This window comes from Pongo abelii, chromosome 1, assembly GCF_028885655.2.
Source record: "Pongo abelii isolate AG06213 chromosome 1, NHGRI_mPonAbe1-v2.0_pri, whole genome shotgun sequence".
NCBI lineage: Eukaryota > Metazoa > Chordata > Mammalia > Primates > Hominidae > Pongo > Pongo abelii.
The window spans coordinates 110,187,381-110,208,891 of record NC_071985.2 but is presented as its reverse complement, the minus strand read 5'-3'; the positions used below and the strand labels follow the sequence as shown (position 1 = coordinate 110,208,891).

Genomic DNA, 21,511 nt, shown 5'->3' with positions numbered 1-21,511 from the left:
TGGTACCAGCTCCTCTTTGTACCTCTGGTAGAATTCGGCTGTGAATCTGTCTAGTCCTGGAAGTTTTTTGCTTGGTACGCTATTATTGCCTCAATTTCAGAACCTGTTATTGGTCTATTCTGGGATTTGAGTTCTTCCTGGTTTAGTCTTGGGAGGCTGTATGTATCCAGGAATTTATCCATTTCTTCTAGATTTTCTAGTTTATTTGTATAGAGGTGTTTATAGTATTCTCTGATGGTAGTTTGTATTTCTGTGGGATCAGTAGTGATATCCCCGTTTTCATTTTTTATTGCATCTATTTGATTCTTCTCTCTTTTCTTCTTTATGAGTCTTGCTAGCAGTCTATCTATTTTGTTGATTTTTTTCAAAAAACCAGCTCCTGGATTCACTGATTTTTTTGAAGGGATTTTTGTGTCTCTATCTCCTTCAGTTTTGCTCTGATCTTAGTTATTTCTTGTCTTCTGCTAGCTTTTGAATTTATTTGCTCTTGCTTCTTTAGTTCCTTTAATTGTGATGTTAGGGTGTCAATTTTAGATCTTTCCTGTTTTCTCTTCTGGGCATTTAGTGCTATAAATTTGCCTCTACACACTGCTTTAAATGTGTCCCAGAGATTCCAGTATGTTGTGTCTTTCTTCTCATTGGTTCCAAAGAACATCTTTATTTCTGCCTTCATTTCATTATTTACCCAGTAGTCATTTAGCGGCAGGTTGTTCAGTTTCCATGTAGCTGTGCGGTTTTGAGTGAGTTTCTTAATCCTGAGTTCTAATTTGATTGCACTGTGGTCTGAGAGACAGTTTGTTTTGATTTCTCTTCTTTTACATTTGCTAAGGAGTGTTTTACTTCCAAACATGTGGTCAAATTTAGAATAAGTGTGATGTGGTGCTGAGAAGAATGTATATTCTGTTGATTTGGGGTGGAGAGTTCTGTAGATGTCTATTAGGTCCGCTTGGTCCAGAGCTAAGTTCAAGTCCTGAATATCCTTGTTAAGTTTCTGTCTCATTGATCTGTCTAATATTGACAGTGGGATGTTAAAGTCTCCCATTATGATTGTGTGGGAGTCTAAGTCTCTTTTTAGGTCTCTCAGGACATGCTTTATGAATCTGGGTGCTCCTGTATTGGGTGCATATTTATTTAGGATAGTTAGCTCTTCTTGTTGAATTGATCCCTTTACTATTATGTAATGGCCTTCTCTGTCTCTTTTGATCTTTGTTGGTTTAAAGTCTATTTTATCAGAGACCAGGATTGCAACCCCTGCTTTTTTTTTTTTTTTTTTTTTGGCTTTCCATTTGCTTGGTAGATCTTCCTCCATCCCTTTATTTTGAGCCTAGGTCTCTTGACTCTTTATCCAATTTTCCAGTCTGTGTCTTTTTTTTTTTTTTTTTTTTAAAGTAACACCTCTTTACTCAGCAACGTGCTCCTCCCTCAGGGAACCTTCCCCAGTGCCCCTCCATGCTTGAAGGGCCTGGAAGGATCAGGATGCAGGCCTTTCCCAAGGAGGGCACAGAACATGATGAGGAGATGCCACTGGGGGTGCAGAAAGCTCCCCATCCCCCTGGGGAGAGGCGTCAGCGTGCCCTTAGGGTAGTCAGGTCCTGAGCTTTGGACTCCTTGCTTGGTTAAAGGCACTGTCCCTTGTGCAATCTAGAGGAATGCTCCTCGAAGCATCTCTCCTGGATACCAGGAGAGCCACCCCTGCTCCCAATGCAACAAGATCCCTGATCACCAGCCTCTTGCCTCCCTCAGAGGGAGACAAGCTGCACTGGAGGGAGCATGGCTGCCTAGCTCCCTGTCACCTCCTCCACCTCTATCTGTTCACTGGGACAACAGAGGATCCCTGAAGCCACTGGAGGAGCTGGCTTTGCAGGTCTTCCTCCATCACCTTCCACCAAAAGAAGTTCTCACCCCAAACTCTCGGGGGTTCATCCTGGATCCCTGGGCTCCGAAAAGCCACAGTCACCAGCACATTCAGACAGATGCCATCACTGTGATCTCGGCCCAGGTGCTGCAGTCCAAGCAACCCCTTGATCTCCACCACCAAGTGGTGCAGGGTCAGACACTCCTGCAGCAGCCACAGGACAGCCATCTTCATGCCACCCCTCTGCTCCATAGGGTCGAGGCCACAGGCAGTGACAGGCAAGTGAGGCATTCCCACTGTGCCCACCAACACCCACACTGTCTGGGCACTGGTAAAGGTGGCCACGAGCCGCTGGCAGACCAGATCACAGGGTAGCTCTTGGGGCAGAATGACAGGGTGCTTGGCTTGCTGGCGATACTGGGTGGCTAGCTCAACCAGGTGCAGGATGTCATGGGCTCGCAGCGGAGTGGGCAGGGAGGTCCGTGGGTACCAGGCAGCCTGCAGGGACTCCACATCGGCCTCCTTGGAAGTCTTGAGAATTCCACCTGTGGGGCAAGCGAAGAACATGAAGCGGACCCAGGAGGGGCCCCGCTCCTCCACGGACAGCAGTGTCTTGGGCTCACAGTGCAGTCCCGCCTCCTCCTTCACCTCCAGCTGCAGCGTCTCCACGATGGTCTCCCCCGGCTCCATTATCCCCGCAGGCAGGTACCACGATCCCCGGCACTCCCTCTTGGCCTCCTGGATCAGTAGCACCTCATCCTGCTCGCTGAGGAACATGGCCAGCACCATGTAGCACAGGTTCTTCCGCAGCCGCACGGGCACCCGCGGCTCCCCTGCAGGCGCCAAGTCGCAGCTCTGCACGCTCGACCCCTGGCCAGCCAGCACGGAAGCCAGAGCCCCCGCCAGGCCCTCCGAGGCCATCGTGTCCCCCGGGGGGCGGCGGCCTGGATCCTCGCAGACCGACTGAGCCGAGCCGCGGGCTAGCGTGTGCTGCGGCGCCCTCTCTCAGTCCCCTGTGTCTTTTAATTGGGGCATTTAGCCCATTTACATTTAAGGTTAATATTGTTATGTGTGAATTTGATCCTGTCATTATGATACTAGCTGGTTATTTCGCCCGTTAATTGATGCAGTTTCTTCATAGCGTAGAAGGTCTTTACAATTTGGCATGTTTTTGCAGTGGCTGGTATTGGTTGTTCCTTTCCTTGTTTAGTGCTTCCTTCAGGAGCTCTTGTAAAGGCAGGCCTGATGGTGACAAAATCTCAGCATTTGCTTGTCTGTAAAGGATTTTATTTCTCCTTCACTTGTGAAGCTTAGTTTGGCTGGATATGAAATTCTGGGTTGAAAATTCTTTTCTTTAAGAATGTTGAATATTGGTCCCCACTCTCTTCTGGCTTGTAGGGTTTCTGCAGAGAGATCCACTGTTAGTCTGATGGGCTTTGTGGGTAACCCGACCTTTCTCTCTGGCTGCCCTTAACATTTTTTCCTTCATTTCAACCTTGGTGAATCTGACAATTATGTGTCTTGGAGTTGCTCTTCTCGAGGAGTATCTTTGTGGTGTTCTCTGTCTTTCCTGAATTTGAATGTTGGCCTGCCTTGCTAGGTTGGGGAAGTTCTCCTGGATAATATCCTAAAGAGTGTTGTCTAACTTGGTTCTATTCTCCCCATCACCTTCAGGTACACCAATGAAATGTAGATTTGTCTTTTCACATAGTCCCACATCTCTTGGAGGCTTTGTTCATTTCTTTTTAAGCTTTTTTCTCTAATCTTGTCTTCTCACTATTTCATTAATTTGATCTTCGATCACTGATATCCTTTATTCTGCTTGATTGAATTGGCTATTGAAGCTTGTTTATGCTTCACAAGGTTCTCATACTGTGGTTTTCAGCTCCTTCAGGTCATTTAAGCTCTTCTCTACACTGTTTATTTTAGTTAGCCATTCATCTAACCTTTTTTCAAGGTTTTCAGCTTCCTTGTGATGGGTTAGAACATGCTCCTTTAGCCTGGAGAAGTTTGTTATTACTGACCTTCTGAAGCCTGCTTCTGTCACCTCATTAAACTAATTCTCCATCCAGTTTTGTTCCCTTGCTGGTGAGGAGTTGTGTTCCTTCGGAGGAGAAGAGGCGTTCTGGTTTTTGGAATTTTCAGCCTTTCTGCTCTAGTTTCTCCCCATCTTTGTGGTTTTATGTACTACTTTGGTCTTTGATATTGGTGACCTACAGATGGGGTTTTAGTGTAGATGTCCTTTTTGTTGATGTTGATGCTATTCCTTTCTGTTTGTTAATCCTTCTAACCAGGCAGGCCCCTCAGCTGCAGGTCTGTTGGAGTTTGCTGGAGGTCCACTCCAGACCCTGTTTGCCTGGGTATCACCAGCAGAGGCTGCAGAATAGCAAATATTGCTGCCTGATCCTTCCTCTGGAAGCTTTGTCCCAGAGGGGCACCCACCTGTATGAGGTGTCCGTCGGCCCCTACTGGGAGGTGTCTCCCAGTTAGGCTACAGGGTGCTCAGAGACCCACTTCAGGAGGCTGTCTCTCCATTATCAGAGCTCAAATGCCATGCTGGGAGAACTACTGCTGTCTTTAGGGTTTCAGGCAGGGACGTTTAAGTCTGCAGAAGCTGTCTGCTGCCTTTTATTAGATATGCCCTGTCCCCAGAGGTGGAATCTAGAGGCAGCAGGCCTTGCTGAGCTGCAGTGGGCTCTGCCCAGTTCGAGCTTCCCTACCACTTTGTTTACACTGTGACCATAGAACCACCTACTTAAGCCTCAGCAGTGGCAGAACCCCCTCCCCCTGCCATGCTCCAGTGTCCCAGGTTGATCTCAGACTGCTGTGCTAGCAGCAGGCAAGGCTCCATGGGCATGGGACCTGCTGAGCCAGGCGCAAGAGGGAATCTCCTGGTCTGTCGGTTGTAAAGACAGTGGAAAAAAGCACAGTATTTGGGCAGGAGTGTACTGCTCCTCCAGATACAGTCACTCACAGCTTTCCTTGGCTAGGAAAAAGAAATCCCCCAACCCCTTGCACTTCCCGGGTGAGGCAACACCCCACCCTGCTTTGGCTCATCCTCCGTGGGCTGCACCCACTGTCCAACGAGTTCCAGTGAGATGAACCAGGTACCTCAGTTGGAAACGCGGAAATCACCTGTCTTGTGCGTCTATCTCGCTGGAAGCTGTAGACCGGAGCTGTTCCTATTCAGCCATCTTGGAAGCAACCCTCTTTTTTTTTTTGTATTTTAGTAGAGACAGGGTTTCACCATATTGCCCAGGCTGGTTTCAAACTCCTGAGGTCAAGCCATTCTATAAAACAAACTTACATTTGTTTTATCTGAGTTCCTTCCTCAGGAAAGGACTCTCAGCCCTCTCAAAAAGCATCATAGACCTGAAACTCAGCTGATCACAGCATCCAGACAATGAGATGCCAGTCCCCTCACTCATCACGAGTGCTTCCTCACCCCTCCCTGGTTCCTCTTTTCCCACCCACAGTTACATTTCTTCTGTGCTATATAAACCCCTAACTTTAGTTGATCAGGGAGATAGATTTGAGATTCATCTCCTGTCTCCTCAGCTGCAGCACCCGATTAAAGCCTTCTTCCTCAGCAATACTCAATGTCTCAATGATTGGCTTTCTGTGTGCTGAGAACACTGAACCCCTGGGGTTTTGGTAAAAATACATGTACACTTTTAAAAACCGCAATTAATGGGTTGTGGTATATTGAGAAATTGGAATGGCATCAACTTGGCCAATTCTGAGAAAACACACTGTGCTTAAGTGTCAGGGCCCTGCCTCCTGACCTCGACAGTATATGGTTGATTTTGAGGCACAGCAGGGGAGTATGGCCTGGTTTGAGTGTTTTATAGAAATGTAAAACATGGCTGATTACTTTTTATTTAAAATCCAACAAATCTCCATTTCTGGTGAGAAAATCTTGCCAAAACCAACCAAACAAATGCATAGAAGTATATGAAGAAGAAAATGAAAGATTCCCTACCTCCCAATCCCAGTTGCTTGGTGTCAGCCATTATTTATTACATGGAGCCCAGGAAGTCCCAAGTCCTGTTCTGACAATGATCTGGCCTCCCTGGGCAAAGGGAAAAGAGGGAAGGCAAAAAGAATATAACACTACTCTTTGCAGAAATTTCCCCTTGGTACAGGAAACTCTGGTAAACTGAGAGAGTATGTTTTGCGTGAGGGAGGCCTCAAGGGCTCTTCTCTGGCCCTAAGCCTAAACTGGATTTTGCCTCATTTTCTGAGGTGCAAATGAAATGATAAAAGTTGATCAAAGGAGAGGGCAGAGAGAAAGAAAGAGGATGACTCCTCTCTCCCAGGTCCACCTTCCTTGGTGTTGCTTGAGGGATCAGAAGAAATGCCTTAACATAGGTGTGTGGGAACTATGGCTGCTAAGTATGAACTCAGTTACCTCCAGTTATAAGCTAGTGTGAGGTTCCATGGTGTAATGGTGAGCACTATGGACTCTGAATACAGCGTTCAGAGTTCAAGTCTCACTGGGACCTTTCTGTATAATTCCAGTGAGGTTCCTCTCTATTGCTCCCTAAGCAGAATGGGGGAAATTGCCCCAATCATGGTCACAGACCCTCCATGCCACTGGCTGTGTGCAATTGGAGTCCAGGACCCAGCGACCAGCAAGACCCCTCACCTCTCAGGGTGACCCTGGGCCTCCAGGTGACAGTTCTCCACTAAAAAGGCTGCCTCCCCTCAATCCTAGACCCCGAGTTTTCTTTTGTTCACGTCATTGGGCCATTGCCCTGTGTCTCTTTGGAAGAAATTACCTATATGAAAAACTTTTCTTCCGGGATTTCCTAATTCCTTCATCCCTTAGGACAGTGCAGTTTTTCATCTCCTGATCTTGGGTCCAGTACTAATGCATGCGTTTCATTTTGTTTTCATGGGATCCCCTCCAACCAGCTACCAGTGGATTCCTGTCCTTGGGGTCTCTGTGGATGGCAACTAGATGCTGCTCTTGTCCCAAATCCTGACACCTCTCTCCAGGGAATTGCCTCCCTTAGCCTCCTAAATCAGCCAATATTTAGATTTGAACCTGGGATCCCAGCATCTTTGGAGAACAGAGGTTCCTGATCCCTGGCCAGCTCTCCCACAGTGAAGGGGAGAGGAGCAGAGCAGCTGGGAGGGGCAAGTCCAGGGCCCTGGGTAGCCCCCTTCTTCCTGCCCAGACTCTGCTCCAAGGAGAAGTTACCTTAGGACCAGATCAGATGGAAACTCTTGTTCTCTTCTCATCAGCAGAAAAATTTAGGCAAGAGCTCTGGAGGACCTTCCTAGCTCATAAAAATGGTGTGGCCAAGTCTCTCCAGTTTTGCAAATGTCCAAGGTTACCAAGTGTTTTGAGGGCTCACGTTGGAGCCTCTGAAAAGAAGGGGTTGGGGCCCATGGAAGGTACCTGAGGGATGCATGGGAGGAAGGGGAAAGAGACAGGAGGGAGGAGAGAAGGAGGGAGGGGGAGAAAGGGTGTGTGAGGGCCAGGAGCCAGGATTCACTCTGACAGTTTAGTGACTGCTCCCTGACCCCAAGGTTCCCACTATGGCACCTTCCAGCAGGTGGTTTCCATCTCTTATTGATGTCCTGAGAACTTGGCTTTACAGAATGTTCCCACTCTATTTGTCTGGCATGAGTCCTGCAAAGTTTCCTTTCATTGCTTGGGGGATGAGATGGGGGTATATAGGTTTGCAAGTGACTAGTAGCTAAGTCAGAACCTTGTGGAGCTGCTCAGAGTTAACTGTCAGGTAGCCTCCTTCCTCCCATCCCTTGCAGGATGATTGCCTGCAAGACAGGGCCTGGAGGAGGCCAGGGGCACCCAAGGCCACATAAATGTCCAGGGATGAGTCCCAGATGGAGATGCCTTGGTTGAGCTGACTGTGCACTTCCAGGGCTCACAGGGGTCTGGCCAGGAGACTGAGCAAAGGGACCAGGGAGGTTGTGTAGCAGGCTTCTGCACAGCAAGGCAGACATTCTTCTTGGAGCCCCCAACCCAAATCAGGTCTTCCACCTCCTCTTCCTAAAGACCCTTTACTGCAGTCATTCTTTTACCAGAACTACAAGTTTATAGGACATAGATTTCAGTGCCCTCATCTGGCCAACCATCTTCAGCTGCCAGTGCCCAAGGTAACCTCCCTCCCTACCAAGACCTGACTCAGGACCTTTCCTTAAGGAGATGTCCTCTTCTTTCTTTCCCACCAGAACTGCCCTGGCCCAGACCCCATTTCTGTCTGGTGACCAGGACAGTCCCCTCACCAGTCTCCCAGGTTGAGGAGGGCAGATCCTCCTCAGCTCCCTGCCCCTGAGAGACCCCAAGAGTCTTGTGTGGCTCCAGCCCACAGAGGGATATCCATGGCCCATATCTCTCAAAACTCTCCCTTCCCACTCTGAATCCACCCTCTACTGCATGCTCCCCTCAAGAACAGACTGATTTTTGCATGTGTGTCCTTGTTTTGCCTACCTGTACCCCAGATTGACTTTTCTGTCTTAGAACTACCTGTCCCTCTTTGGACAGTGTCTTCCTGGTACTACACATGAAGATGTCCCACTCTCCCCTGCTCAAGGAGAGAGTGTCTGACCTGAGCTGGGCCCATCAGACCCAGTACTTACCTGGAATAGGAAAAAGATGGGGAGAGTGACCAAAGATTACAAAAATCTCTGACATTTATCCACTTGAGAGAGAGTCCCTGAAGATACTGGCCTCTCATTCCTGCTATGTATATCCAATGTGACTAAACTCTGAATAAAATATACAAGTTATAACAATGTAGCAATTGACCCAGCAAAGGAGGACACAAACGTGTTGGAGGGTAAGGTGGTGAGAGGCATGTTTGGGGGTGGTGGTGATGAGCAAGTATGTGAAGGAGAGGTAGTCCTAAACTTGAAAATCAAAAAGTAATATCTATTTAGACATAAGGAGATAAATAACTAAATAATTGCTTCTATGTGATGAAACTCTGGGAGTACACAAGGGGACTGCTATTTTAGTAAACAAATTTTCAAGTATATATAACTTTGATAAAGTATCCAAATAAAAAAATTCCTTTCCCATATATGTATGTGTGTATATATGTATTTATATACACATATATATTTGCATTCATTGTATTTTAAAGATAAATTTTTATACAGTCATGTTAATCCCTCTTTTCATTTAAGGATTTGAGTTTGATGTCATACAATGTGATCTCACTGTATGACTACAGAAATGTTGGCAAAAGTAAGTTCAGAGGAAATGGTAGGCAAGTACATTTTTTCTGACCCAGTTTTGGCCAGAAGATGGAGAAAAAAAGAATTCTTAAAAAATGTTAAAAGTATGACATGTTATATTTTCCTTTCACAGTAATTTAGACAGAAATTAGCAAAATCAGAAATGTATAAATACTTTGGTCTGACAATTCCATCTCCAGGTGTCTACGGAGAAATAGACAAGCAATGCACAATAGATACATGTGTCAGTCTGGTCCCTGCAGTTGTATTTGTAATAATACACATTGGAGCAATTTCATGGCCATCAGTTACAGAATGTTTGAGGAATGATCCTTTCATACCAAGAAGGACATTTCAAAGATCAAAACCTGATGGAAATGCTGGAGGCCATGGCTCTGATAGGAGCTCATGTGTGTTGACCAATTACTACGTGACAGGTATTGGCTCCACGCTTTTCCTGCACTGCTCATTTAAACACTGGACAACCTAAGTGTTCTGATTTAGCCCATTGGATAGATAGAAATGGAGGCACAGGAGATTAATGTGTTTAACTTCAAACCCTGGCAGATGAGGTTTTTCATCCAGAGCCTGTGGCTTCACCATAGGTGTGATTCAGGTTCTGTCATTCTCCACTTTAGGAATTACCAGTATTCCAAACACGAGAAGCTGAGAAAACAAACAACAAACTCAAAACCCTAAAAATCAGGATAAGTAAGGGTAGATGTTTGTTGGGTGTGGATTAAAAATGGACTTTTTTTTGCCCCAAGCAACAAGGAGACACCTTAGAAAATAGACAAGAGACAAGAAGAAGAGAAGCTTTAAGAGATATTTGGTCCAAGGAAGAGACTCTTCAGATGGAAGGTCACATCAGCTAGAAACATTAATATGACTGGATGGGCTCAAACCACTGACTTTTCAAGCAACATCTGACAGCACTAACCTAGTGTTCCAGAGACACTGCTTGTTAAACAGTGAAAGCTGTTGCTCAATTGTGTCATCCATAATTGTCAAATATTGCCATTTAGTAGCACAAGGAAGTATTTTCTGTTGCCAAGCTAGAGTACCCATAACTCTTCTGTTTTGTTGAACATTCTTCCTCACCACAAACCCTCTTTAGAAGACTGGGGGCTCCTAAAACATTGAGGCCGAGAGTCCTGTCCTTGTGCATGTTTGGGCATTGACCCAGGGCCAAGTCAGTGGGAGACTCCTCCACACACACACCAGGTCCCCAGGTGACAACTGCAGTCTCTGGATCTGAGGTCATCCACTTTCCCATTCCTAGCTCACCTCACCCATCGTGAAGCCTGGTTAGTATTGCCAGAGACCCAAGTGGGCAGATGCCCACACCAAAGACAGAACCTGCTGTGTGCCCACCTTGCTGATCCCTCCATCCTTCTAGACAAAGGCTTCATTAGCCAGGGACCTTGGGTTTGCTCACAAGGCAGCCCCTCACCTAGCAGGCATTAGTTCATTATGTATATGTATATGTATATGTATATGTATATGTATATGTATATGTATATGTAGTCCTCAGGTTGTATTCCTTAAATATATATAATTTAAGGATATGTATGTATAGATATATAAATATCTATGTAATTCCTTAAATATATAATTTTAGTACAATTTTTTTTTTTTTGGAGATGGAGTCTCGCCACTGTCTCCCAGGCTGGAGTGCAGTGGCACCATCTCGGCTCACTGCAAGCTCCACCTCCCAGGTTCACGCCATTCTCCTGCTTCAGCCTCCCAAGTACCTGGGACTACAGGTGACCGCCACCACGCCCGGCTAATTTTTTTTTGTATTTTTAGTAGAGATGGGGTTTCACCATGTTAGCCAGGATGGTCTCCATCTTCTGACCTCATGATCCACCATCTTGGCCTCCCAAAGTGCTAGGATTACAGGCGTGGACCACCGTGCCCGGCCAAAACAAAGTTTTTAAAAGATTCCTTTAATAAACATTTACAATAACATCAAGAAATATAAACGACATAGCAAACATGTGAAAGCCAGCCAGGCTCTCAATGGCATCAAGAAATATAAACTACATAGAAAAGATGTGAAAGCCAGCCAGGCTTGGCTTCAAATCCCAGCACTTTGGAAGGCTGTGGCAGGAGAGTTGCTTGAGCTCAGAAGCTTGAAACTAGCCTAGACAACATAGTGAGCCTTCATCTCTACTGAAAGTCAGAAAAATTATCCGGGTGTGGTGGTGTTGGCCTGTAGTCCCCGGAATCAGTGGATGAGGCCCTAGGATGTCATAGGCCTGAGAATTCCATGCTGCAATGAGCTGTGATCGTGCCACTGTACTCCAGCCTGAGTGAAAGAGTGAGATCCTGTGTAGAAACAAAAGAAGAAAAAAAAAGATGTGAAAGCCTATATATTGAAGACTACCAAGTACTGCTTAGAGCAGTTAAAGACCTTTGGAATAGAGAATGTTCCTTCTTGCATTTCAAGATTGCTTTTGTTTTGGGGGGACACACTATTTTTTAGGAATATGAAGTTCTTCTTGGGCATTCCTGTAAAAAAGGCCACTTTTTGATAGGACTGTATTGAATCTGTGGATTGCTTTGAGTTGTATTTTTATCTTAACCATGTTACAACTTCCAACCCATGGACACAGGATGTCTGTCCATTGATTTAGGTCTTCCTGAATCTCCTCGAGCAATGTTCTGTAGTTGTCTGCGTACAAGTACTGCACCTTCTTGAACAAATTTATTCCCAGGCATATTATTCTTACAGGTGCTATTATAAATGAAATCATTGTGTCAATTTTCTTCTCAGATTGTTCATTGCTAACACAAATGATTGTTTGCTGGAAGTTTGCTGAATTCACTTATTAACTCTAGTAGTGTGTGTGTGTGTGTGTGTGTCTGGTCTCTGTGTGCATCTATGTGTGTTTACATTTGTATGTATTATTTGGGATTTTCTATGCATAGGATCACACCATCTGCAAATTGAGATCATTTTGTTTTCTGTTCAAAAATACTTTTTCTCATGTTTATTTTTAAAAGATAATTTGGCCAGGTGTAGAATTGTAGGTGACAGTTTTTCCCTTTTTAAGTACTTTATTGCAAACTTCTTTGTATGAGAAATCTTATGCCATCCTTATATTTAGTGCTCTGTATGTAACATGTTCTTTCCCTTATTTCTTTTAGGATTTCCTTTTTATCACTGGTTTTGATGGATTTGATTAAGGTGTTCCTTGGTGAAGTTTTCTTCATGTTTCTTGTTCTTAGAATAATCATATTTCTGTAATATTTGAAGTTTATGGTTTCCATGGAGCTTCTAAATCTTTCATCCAGTATATTTTAAATATCTTTGTCTCTCTTCTCCACTACACGCCCTTCAGGGATTCCATTTAGCCCTATACTAGGGGGTTTAAAGTTTTGATGCTGATGGTCTTTTTATGTTTTCAAGTCATTTGTTACTGTGTGTTTCATTTATGTTAGTTTCAACTGCTATTCCTTCTAGTTCAATAATCTTCTTTTCTGCACTGTTTAATCCACTGCCTTCTTCCATTTCAGACTGTAAATCATAGTTTTTATCTATAGATTTTGATATTTAAAAAATCTTCAACCTCCCCATTTAATTAAAATACAATTATACTAACTGCTCTAATGTCCTTTTCTTCTATTTCCAACATGTGTGTCAATTTCAACTAGATTATTAGATTCTTCATTATATGTCATGTTTTCCTGCTTCTTTGGCTGCTTGATATTCTTTTATTTTTATTTTTATTTTTTTTGGGTGGGGAATGGAGTTTTGCTCTCATTGCCCAGGCTGGAGTGCAATGGTGTGATCTCAGCTCACTGCAACCTCCGCCTCCCAGATACACTAGCGATTCTCCTGTCTCAGACTCCCAAGTAGCTCAGATTACAGGCATGCACCACCATGCCTGGCTAATTTTTTTGTATTTAGTAGAGATGGGTTTCACCATGCTAGTCAGGCTGGTCGTGAACTCCTGACCTCAGGTGATCCACCCAGCTGCTTGATATTCTAAGATTTGATGCTGGAACTTTGGTGTCAATGCTCAAAAGTGCCCAAAGACACCACTCGACCTCAGTGTCTATGCACACCCAAGCTTTTGCAGCAGGACAGGTAGAGAGCAGAGATCAGTGTGGTACAACATGCTGGTAGAGGGTACCCCAGTTGTGCTTGGGGATTTCCTATTCCTCATGGAAAAATGTGTCTTCCTTAATTTTTTCCATAAGAACCACCCTACTTCATGCCCTGTCTGTCTGTCCAAACACCAGGACAGTCCTCTCACCAGTCTCAACCATCCAATGGATTGACAAAGGTCCAAATATGATTCAGTGGAGAAGGCATTCTCTTGTCAACAAATTGTGTAGAAATAACTGGACATGCATATCCCCAAAGGAAAAAAATTCACCTGAACCTCAATACTAACTCAAAAACTAAGTCAAAATTGATTGTGCAACTAAATATAAACTAGAAAACTAAAAAAAGTATAGCAGAAAATATAAGACAAAATCTTCATGACACAGAGTTAGGCAAAGTGTTCTTTGTTATCAATAAACACAAACCATTAAAGAAAACATTGATAAATTCAACTTTATAAAAATTAAAAGTTTTTGCTCAAGACAGTATTAGGAGAACAAATATAAGCTGCAGATTGGGAGAAAAACAGTGGAAATCACCAATATGACACAGGGCATGTGTGATAGTTACTTGTACATGTCACTGTGACCGAGCACCAGGGTGCCAGGACATTTGGCCAAACATGATTCTAGTATTCCAGAGAGTGTTTCGGATACGATTAACACTGGGATGGGCAGACTAAGTGATTGCCCTCCTTAATGGGGGTGGGCCTCATGCAATCAATCAAAGGCCAGGAGAGAATTAAGAGGCCTAATGGGAAACAAAAGCTTTCCTGGGTATCCAGCTTTCCTTCCATCTTGGGAATTTCAGCCTCCATAATCTCAGAAGCAAATTCATGTATATATATACACACACATATACATTTCATAGGTATGTGGGTAAGATTGTATTTTTAAAAATTCAGCCATGAGATGATTGGTGAAGCCAGCCAATGAGTAAGGGTGTGTTCTATTATATGATTCAGTCTTCTTTTGTACACAATTGAAGTTCTGCATTTGAAGTAGGAGAATAGGAGAGAGAGAGTAAGTCCACCTAGGATAATAACAGCTGAATTTCTCAACATACACTTCAAAGCCCTAGGGGTTAACTTAGAGACTCAAAAATCTCACCCATAATCCTGCCCCTAAACACTAGGGCTAGGGAACAATGTGGCCCTCAGATGATTTTCTTTAGCCGGGTCTGGGAGCCACACGACGGCAGAGGGAGCAGGAAACACTATGCAAATAGAGGCCAGGACAGCAGGGAGGGCCTGTTCATGATAGAACCCAGGTAAAACTATCCTCAGAAAGTGAGTGTGGAGAAACATAGATCATCCCTGAGACCTGGTGGATTAGAGCACTGGCTACTGGGGAATTGAAAGGAAGGGCTTCACCATGCAGAGGACCAGAGGTGCCAATCTTGGAAATGCAGAACTGCTGGGAGATGGGGAGGCGTGGACCATGGAAGTATCCTCTGGAGACTCGTGGTGAAGAGAACAAATGAATGAAGTAACTGGCAGAAATTAGAGGTCCTGGTAGAACAAAATAGAATCCCACAATGAGAACAAACACCATGTATGTCCCCCAAGGAAGACAATATCTCCTAAAAACTCAAGAAAAATCATTTTGGGCAAGCACCTTATATCCAGTAATGCAATCCATGTATCCAGACCGTGAGAAAAGATTATTAAATGTGCTAAACTCAGCGAGACCTGATTCCCTCATGAGGACTCTGTTAAGGATGAGTACCACTCAGCAAGTGATGACCGTGACATTCACTTTTGAATAGCTCATGAGAATTAATATATTTCACTGTGGATCTAAACCAAAAACCAAGGTGGGGGCAAGATGATAATCACAGAATGTCACTGGTATATGTTTAGGTTCAAATATGAGAAGTGGTTCAAATATGTTTAGGTTCAAAAATGAGAAGTGGCAGGTAAAGAAGGTAGGAAAAAGAAAACACATCATGTAATTGACTGTCGTATGGAAATATTTGAGGCCAAAAGTTATAATTTAAAACTATAAACCAAATATTAGAAGTGTGTCTAGTTCAAAGGGAGGAAAACTATCAAAAACATTTTTAGTGCATGAGCTATACAACCCTTCCTAAATGCCAAATGCACACAAGACACACACACACACACACACACACACATACACACACACACTCACGAAGAATACAAATGACTAGAACCAAGAAATGTAGTAAATACATTCTGCTACATATGGTAAACATAGCCTACAATGTGGAAGAGATTAGAAAATAAACAGGGAAATGAAATGTTTTTATTAATTCGCATCAGTACCCACCAAAACCAATCATCAGCATAATCAAAGATTATAACACTGAATGTAAAAAACAATCCAACAGTCCAGAGTGATAGGCAAAAGTTTTTAATTGTATAGATTAAAATTAACTTTGGACAAAAACTAAAACTCAGGCAGAGAATTTTTTTTTTTTTTTTGCAACAACAGACACTAGCAAAAACAAAAGCACAGTAAAAATTGAGACAGAAAATTTCCAGTGTAGAGATATGAATATAATAATAGACAAGAGAGGGATGATTAATAAATGATAAAATGTTTAGAGGATGATCATTAGAATACAGGACATTTATACTTTTGAAAACCACTTTCCCTAATACTTCATTATAAGTAAGGTGTCTCTAAAAGGGACAGATCTCCTAGACCCCTCCTTAACCAAGTAACCAGTCCTGATATCATAATGGTGATGGACAAACTAGACCTTCTCTTCCCGCAGATGGGCTGAGGTTGGAAACTCACAGCATTGACTCTGCAGTGTTCCTGGCAAAACGTTTAGGCTGAATTTAATCATGAAGACATTTTCAGACAACTTCAGAATGTAGATCATTGAGCCAGACAGCTGACCTGTCCTCTACAAACAAGTCCATGTCACCACCATCAATGACAACAACAAAAAGATGAGGAAATATTTGGGGTTCAAAATAACTAAAGAAATGTAGCTACATTATCTTTTTACTTTTTTTGAACCCAAAATATCTCTTCTCCTTTTTGTTGTGTGATTCGTGGTGACATGGACTATGTGAAGGAGACAGGTCAGTTGTCCTGCTCAGTGTTCTACATTCTGCAGTTGTCTGGTGATTACCTCCTGTGAAACTCAGGCTAAGCATTTTCTGCAAGAACATGGCATTGTTCATATTCTGCACTGGCAGAGTCCCGGGTGACATGCTGTCTCCTGCCAGCAGCTCCTGACTCCTGTTCTCTACAGGATGGAATTGAGAGGAGCAGGGCTAAGGCCTCTCAATGCTGTTTGTCCATCTAGCTGTGGTCTTCCTAAGTATTGATACCAATTGGAGGCTGAAGGACTGTGGCTTCTCTAACCAAAGGAGCCTAGTGGGTTAACAATTGTCAAGAGCAGTCAGTGGTTCTGAAATACAATCCTCAGCCAAGGATCCCTCCTGTGTTACAGATGGATCAGCTAAAACAAGTCAACACTGAAGATATAAAGAATGAGGTTAGGTTCATTGAAACCAGGGTAACACCTTCAGATGAGCTAAACACAAAGATGACACTGACCTTGAGCAGGTATAGAAGCTCAGAGACATGCCTGCAAAATGAAATCCCTGAGGAACTTTGTAGCTACCCAGAGATACGTGGTTCAAATTAGAATGTCTGACAGATCACTCCCGGCATGTGCTGCGTAGTTATGTGAACATGTCACACCTAACTTGGGTCCAATGTCTTCAGACTGAGCACAAGTTGCCACTGGCATGGTCTGAGAATAGGAATAGAGCCATGCCCACTGACCCATCCTATGCCTGGGCTTCCAAATGGAACTACAGTTTCATTCAAACCTACATGTGCCTATAGGTCCTGCCTGCAGGAATGACATCTCTCAGCTTAGTAAGGGCTGCTTAGTGTGGAAGTTTGACTCCCATCTGGAAGACCAGGTGGAACCTTATCACCGTCAAAGTAAAAAACCTATTGTCCATGTCAAGGGCCAAGCTGATGTGCTGTTCCTCAAATGAGTAAAACACATTTCTGTAGTGCTGGAATGAGTCAGGTAGTTCGAAGTACCTTGGAGGAGTCGAATAACATCTATCCAGTCAGTCCTGCAAGACTTCAGGCTCTTCCACTTCCATCAGCATGCCGTTGAGCCTGGAAAAGGAGACAAAACTAAAGAAGCAGCCAGGGAAAATCAGACACCACAGAGCCCCAACTAGATTTCAGGAGTAACATAAGGAAGTGATTAAAAAAGAAAAAGGATAGATCAATTAATGAGGTAAAAAAGTTATTGCCTTTATGTTGGGATAGACCAGGGCCAGGTAGAAAACAATGAAAGAGAGAGAGAGAGAGACAGAGACAGAGAGAGAGAGAAAATGAGCTAGTGAATTGGCCAGGTGACACACTGATAAGGGAGTAAAAGGACACTCTGAGTTAGTACCCTCATGACACACAGCAAACAGTGATCATGAAAAGAGTGAGCGCAATGGTTTTCCATAAAATATGCTCAAAATTCGATGCAGTCACCATGAAAGTACAGATTTTGAGGTATGGTCAACCTATGGTACGTTAGTAAATGATAAGGGGAGGAAGAAATGGAAACCTAAACGTCTACTGCAATGAAAACCAACAGCAATGACAGTAGGAGTAATTCAGCCTTCATTGAAAACATAAAATCAAACACTCTGGTTTCCCTGGATCTGTCGCCTACAGGTATTAACACAGAATTAAGCATCCACAATTGCTGAAAGTTACCTGGGGCATGGTGGGTTTTGATCTTCTTCCTCTTCTTGGTACTTTTCAATTTCTGCAATAAATTCAGACATGGACAGACACATTAAGCTGATTCCCCTACACACATAGCAATCCACTGTCTAATCCTCACACAGGGACCTCACGCTCCTCAGCATAAGAATAGGAGGCTGTGAGAGATATATTTCAGGAGGCCTGAAGGCTGCTCATGATAGAAATTCCTTGGTTTTTGTCCCAGAAACTGTGGGTAAAATGTCCCTATTCTGGTAGATCGTTATCCCAATATCATTTGTCCTAAGTTTGTACAAACAGTTATGCCATATTTTTCCAATCAATTTAAAGCAAATACCCTCGAATGATTTCTAGGAGAAAAACTGCAATATTTAGCCCTGTCTCATCAAATACTCAGACTGTTCATGGTTGTGAGGATTTTAGACACTGAAATTAGAGTGAAAAAGGAAATCTACAAACCCTTGAGTCAAAATCATAGTTCTCCGAATTTGTCACATCTGCCCAGGTCCAATGTCATGAGAGTAGAATCAGAGTGCCACAAGCATGGCCTGAGACTAGGAAGAGAGCCATGCTCACTCACCCATCCCATGTCTGGGCTTCCATGTGGAACTAGAGTTTCATTCAACCTACATGTGCCTATAGGTCCTCACTGCAGCAATGACATCTCTCAGCTCAGTAATGGCCACTTGGAGCAGGAATATGATCTCTATACAGAAGACTCAGTGGATCCTTATCACCTTCATAGAAAGGTACTTACCGTCCATGTCAAGAGAAAAGCCAACATGTTGTTCCTCCAATGAGTAAAAGGAACTTCCATAGGGCTGGCATGAATCAGTTAGTTCAAGATAGCCTGAAGGAGTCGAATAACATCTATCCAGTGAGTCCTGCAAGACTTCAGGCTCTACTACCTCCAGCAGCTCCCTGCTGATCCTGGAAAAGGAGGAAAAAGTAAAGAATAAGCCAGGGGAAGTCAGATACAACAGAGCCCCAACTAGGTTTCATGGGTAGCATAAGGAAGTGGTTAAAAAAGAAAAAGGATAGATCCATTAATGAGGTAACAAATTATTGCCTTCATATTGGGACAGAACAGGGCCAAATGGAAAAGAATGAAAGAGAAAGACAGACAGACAGACACACACACACATACACAGAGAGAGAGAGAGAAGGAACTCAGTGAATTGTCCAGGTGACACACTGATGAGGGAGTAACAGGACACTCTGAGTTAGTGCTCTCAGGACACACAGCATACAGTGATCAGGAAAAGACTGTGCTCAATAATTTTCCATAAAATGTGCTCAAGTTTCCATGCAGTTGCCATGAGAATACAGCTTTTGAAATCTGGTCCACCTACAGTAGGTTAGTAAATGATAAGGGGAGGAAGAAATGGAAACCTAAATATCTACTGCAATGAAAACCAACAGCAATGTTAGTAGGAATAATTCAGGCTTGGTTGAAACGATGTAATCGAATGTCAGCCCACTCTGTTTTCCCTGAACCAGGAGTCTCCAGGTGTCAACACAGAAGTAGCTGTTCACAATTGCTCAGTTACCTGGGGCATGGTGGGTCTTGGTCTTCTTCCTCTTCTTGGTCGTTTTTAATTCCTGCAATAAATTCAGACAGGGACAGACAAAATAAGCCAATTCACCTACACCCATAACAGTCCACTGTCTAATGCCCACACAGGGATCTCAGGTTCCTCAGCATGAGAACAGGACAATGTGAGAGACATACTTCAGGAGGCCTGAAAGCCGGTCATGATAGAGATTCTTTGGTTTGCATCTCAGAACCGAGGGTGAAATATCCCTATTCTGGTAGATTGTTATCCCAAAATCATTTATCCCAAGTTTATGCAAACAGTTATGCCTTATTATTCCCATCAATTCAAAGAAAATGCCCCAGATGATTTCTAGGAGGAAAACTGCAGTATTCAGCCCTGTCTCATCAAATTCCCAGCTCATTCATGGATGCAAGAATTTTAGACACTGAAATTAGAATGAAGGAGGAAATCTACAAACCCTTAAGTCCAAATCATAGTTCTGTGAATTTTTTACATCTGCCTGGGTCCAATGTGCTGAGAGTGGGTTCAGGTTGCCACAAGCATGGCTGGAGACTAGGAATAGAGCCATGCTCACTGACCCATTTCATGTCTGGGCTTCCAATTGAGACTACAGTTTCATTACAACCTATATGTGCCCATAGGTACTGCCTGCGGCAATGACATCTCTCAGGTCAGTAAGGGCCACTTGGAACAGGAATATCACCCCTATCTGGAAGACCAGGTGGAGGCTTATCATAGTAAGGTACTCACTGTCCATGTCAAGATCCAAGCCAACGTACTGTTCCTTCAATGAGTAAACGGCACTTCTGTAGGGCTGGCATAAGTCAGGCAGTTCAAGATAACCTGAAGGAGTCGAATAACATCTATCCAGTGAGTCCTGCAAGACTTCAGGCTCTTTCTCATCCAGCAGCTCCCTGCTGAACCTGGAAATGTAGGAAAAAGTAAAGAATAAGCCAGGGGGAATCAGAAACCACACAGCCCCAGCTAGATTTCATGGGTAACATAAGGAAGTGTTTAAAAAAGAAAAATGACAGATCCATTAATGAGGTAACAAATTATTGCCTTTATGCTGGGATAAACCAGGGCCAGGTAGAAAAGGATGAAAGAGAAAGACAGGGAGAGGGAGAGAGAGAGAGAGAGAGAGGAGAAAGTGAGCTCAGCGAATTGGCCGGGTAACACACTGATGAAGGGGTCAAAGGACACTCTGAGTTAGTGCCCTCGGGACACACAGTGAACAGTGATCATGAAAAGAGTGGGCTCAATAATTTTCCATAAACTTGCTCAAGATTCCAGGCAGTTGCCATACAGATTTTGAGGTATGGTCAACCTATAGTAAGTTAGTAAATGATAAGGAGAGGAAGAAATGGAAACCTAAACATCTACTGCAATGAAAACCAACAGCAATGTCAGTAGGAGTAATTCAACCTTCGTTGAAAACATGAAATTGAACACACTCTTGTTTTCCCTGGACCTGGCATCTCCAGGTGTCAACACAGAATTAAGCATCCATAATTGCTCAAAGTTACCTGGGGCATGATGGGTCTTGGTCTTCTTCCACTTCTTGGTACTTTTCAATTTCTGCAATAAGTTCAGACATGGACAGACATATTAAGCTGGTTCTCCTACACACATAACAATCCACTGTCTAATCCTCACACAGGGACCTCAGGCTCCTCAGCATGAGAATAGGACACTGTGAGAGATATTCTTCAGGAGGCCCGAAGGCTGATCATGATAGAGATTCCTTGGTTTTTGTCCCAGAAACTGTGGATAAAATTCCCTATTCTGGTAGATCGTTATCCTAATATCATTTGTCCCAAGTTTGTGCAAATGGTTATGCCATATTTTTCCAATCAATTTAAAGCAAATGCCCCCAAATGGTTTCTAGGAGAAAAACTGCAATATTCAGCCCTGTCTCATCAAATACTCAGATTGTTCATGGTAGCAAGGATTTTAGATGCTGAAATTAGAGTGAAGGATGAAATCTAGAAAATCTACAAAATTGAGACAAAATCAGAGTTGTGTGAATCTGTCACAT

At 43.6% G+C, this 21,511-nt stretch overlaps 2 protein-coding genes and 1 pseudogene across 2 annotated transcripts in view; all 3 read right to left on the bottom strand.

The window, feature by feature from the left end:
* The window catches only part of LOC100447686 (neuroblastoma breakpoint family member 12), a 2,265,351-nt gene that overhangs the window by 1,983,514 nt on the left and 260,326 nt on the right, over positions 1-21,511 (bottom strand).
* LOC100442102 (8-oxo-dGDP phosphatase NUDT18-like) lies at positions 1,243-4,870 on the bottom strand. Its single transcript, XM_063717880.1, has one exon. It carries the CDS (start codon positions 2,774-2,776, stop codon positions 1,805-1,807), a length of 972 nt encoding a protein of 323 aa, XP_063573950.1. The 5' UTR covers positions 2,777-4,870; the 3' UTR covers positions 1,243-1,804.
* On the bottom strand, positions 15,487-19,743 carry LOC129058893 (neuroblastoma breakpoint family member 3-like; annotated as a pseudogene).

Excerpts from the sequence above, each read along its gene's own strand:
- LOC100442102 (XM_063717880.1), bottom strand. The coding sequence starts at position 2,776 with ATGGCCTCGGAGGGCCTGGCGGGGGCTCTGGCTTCCGTGCTGGCTGGC.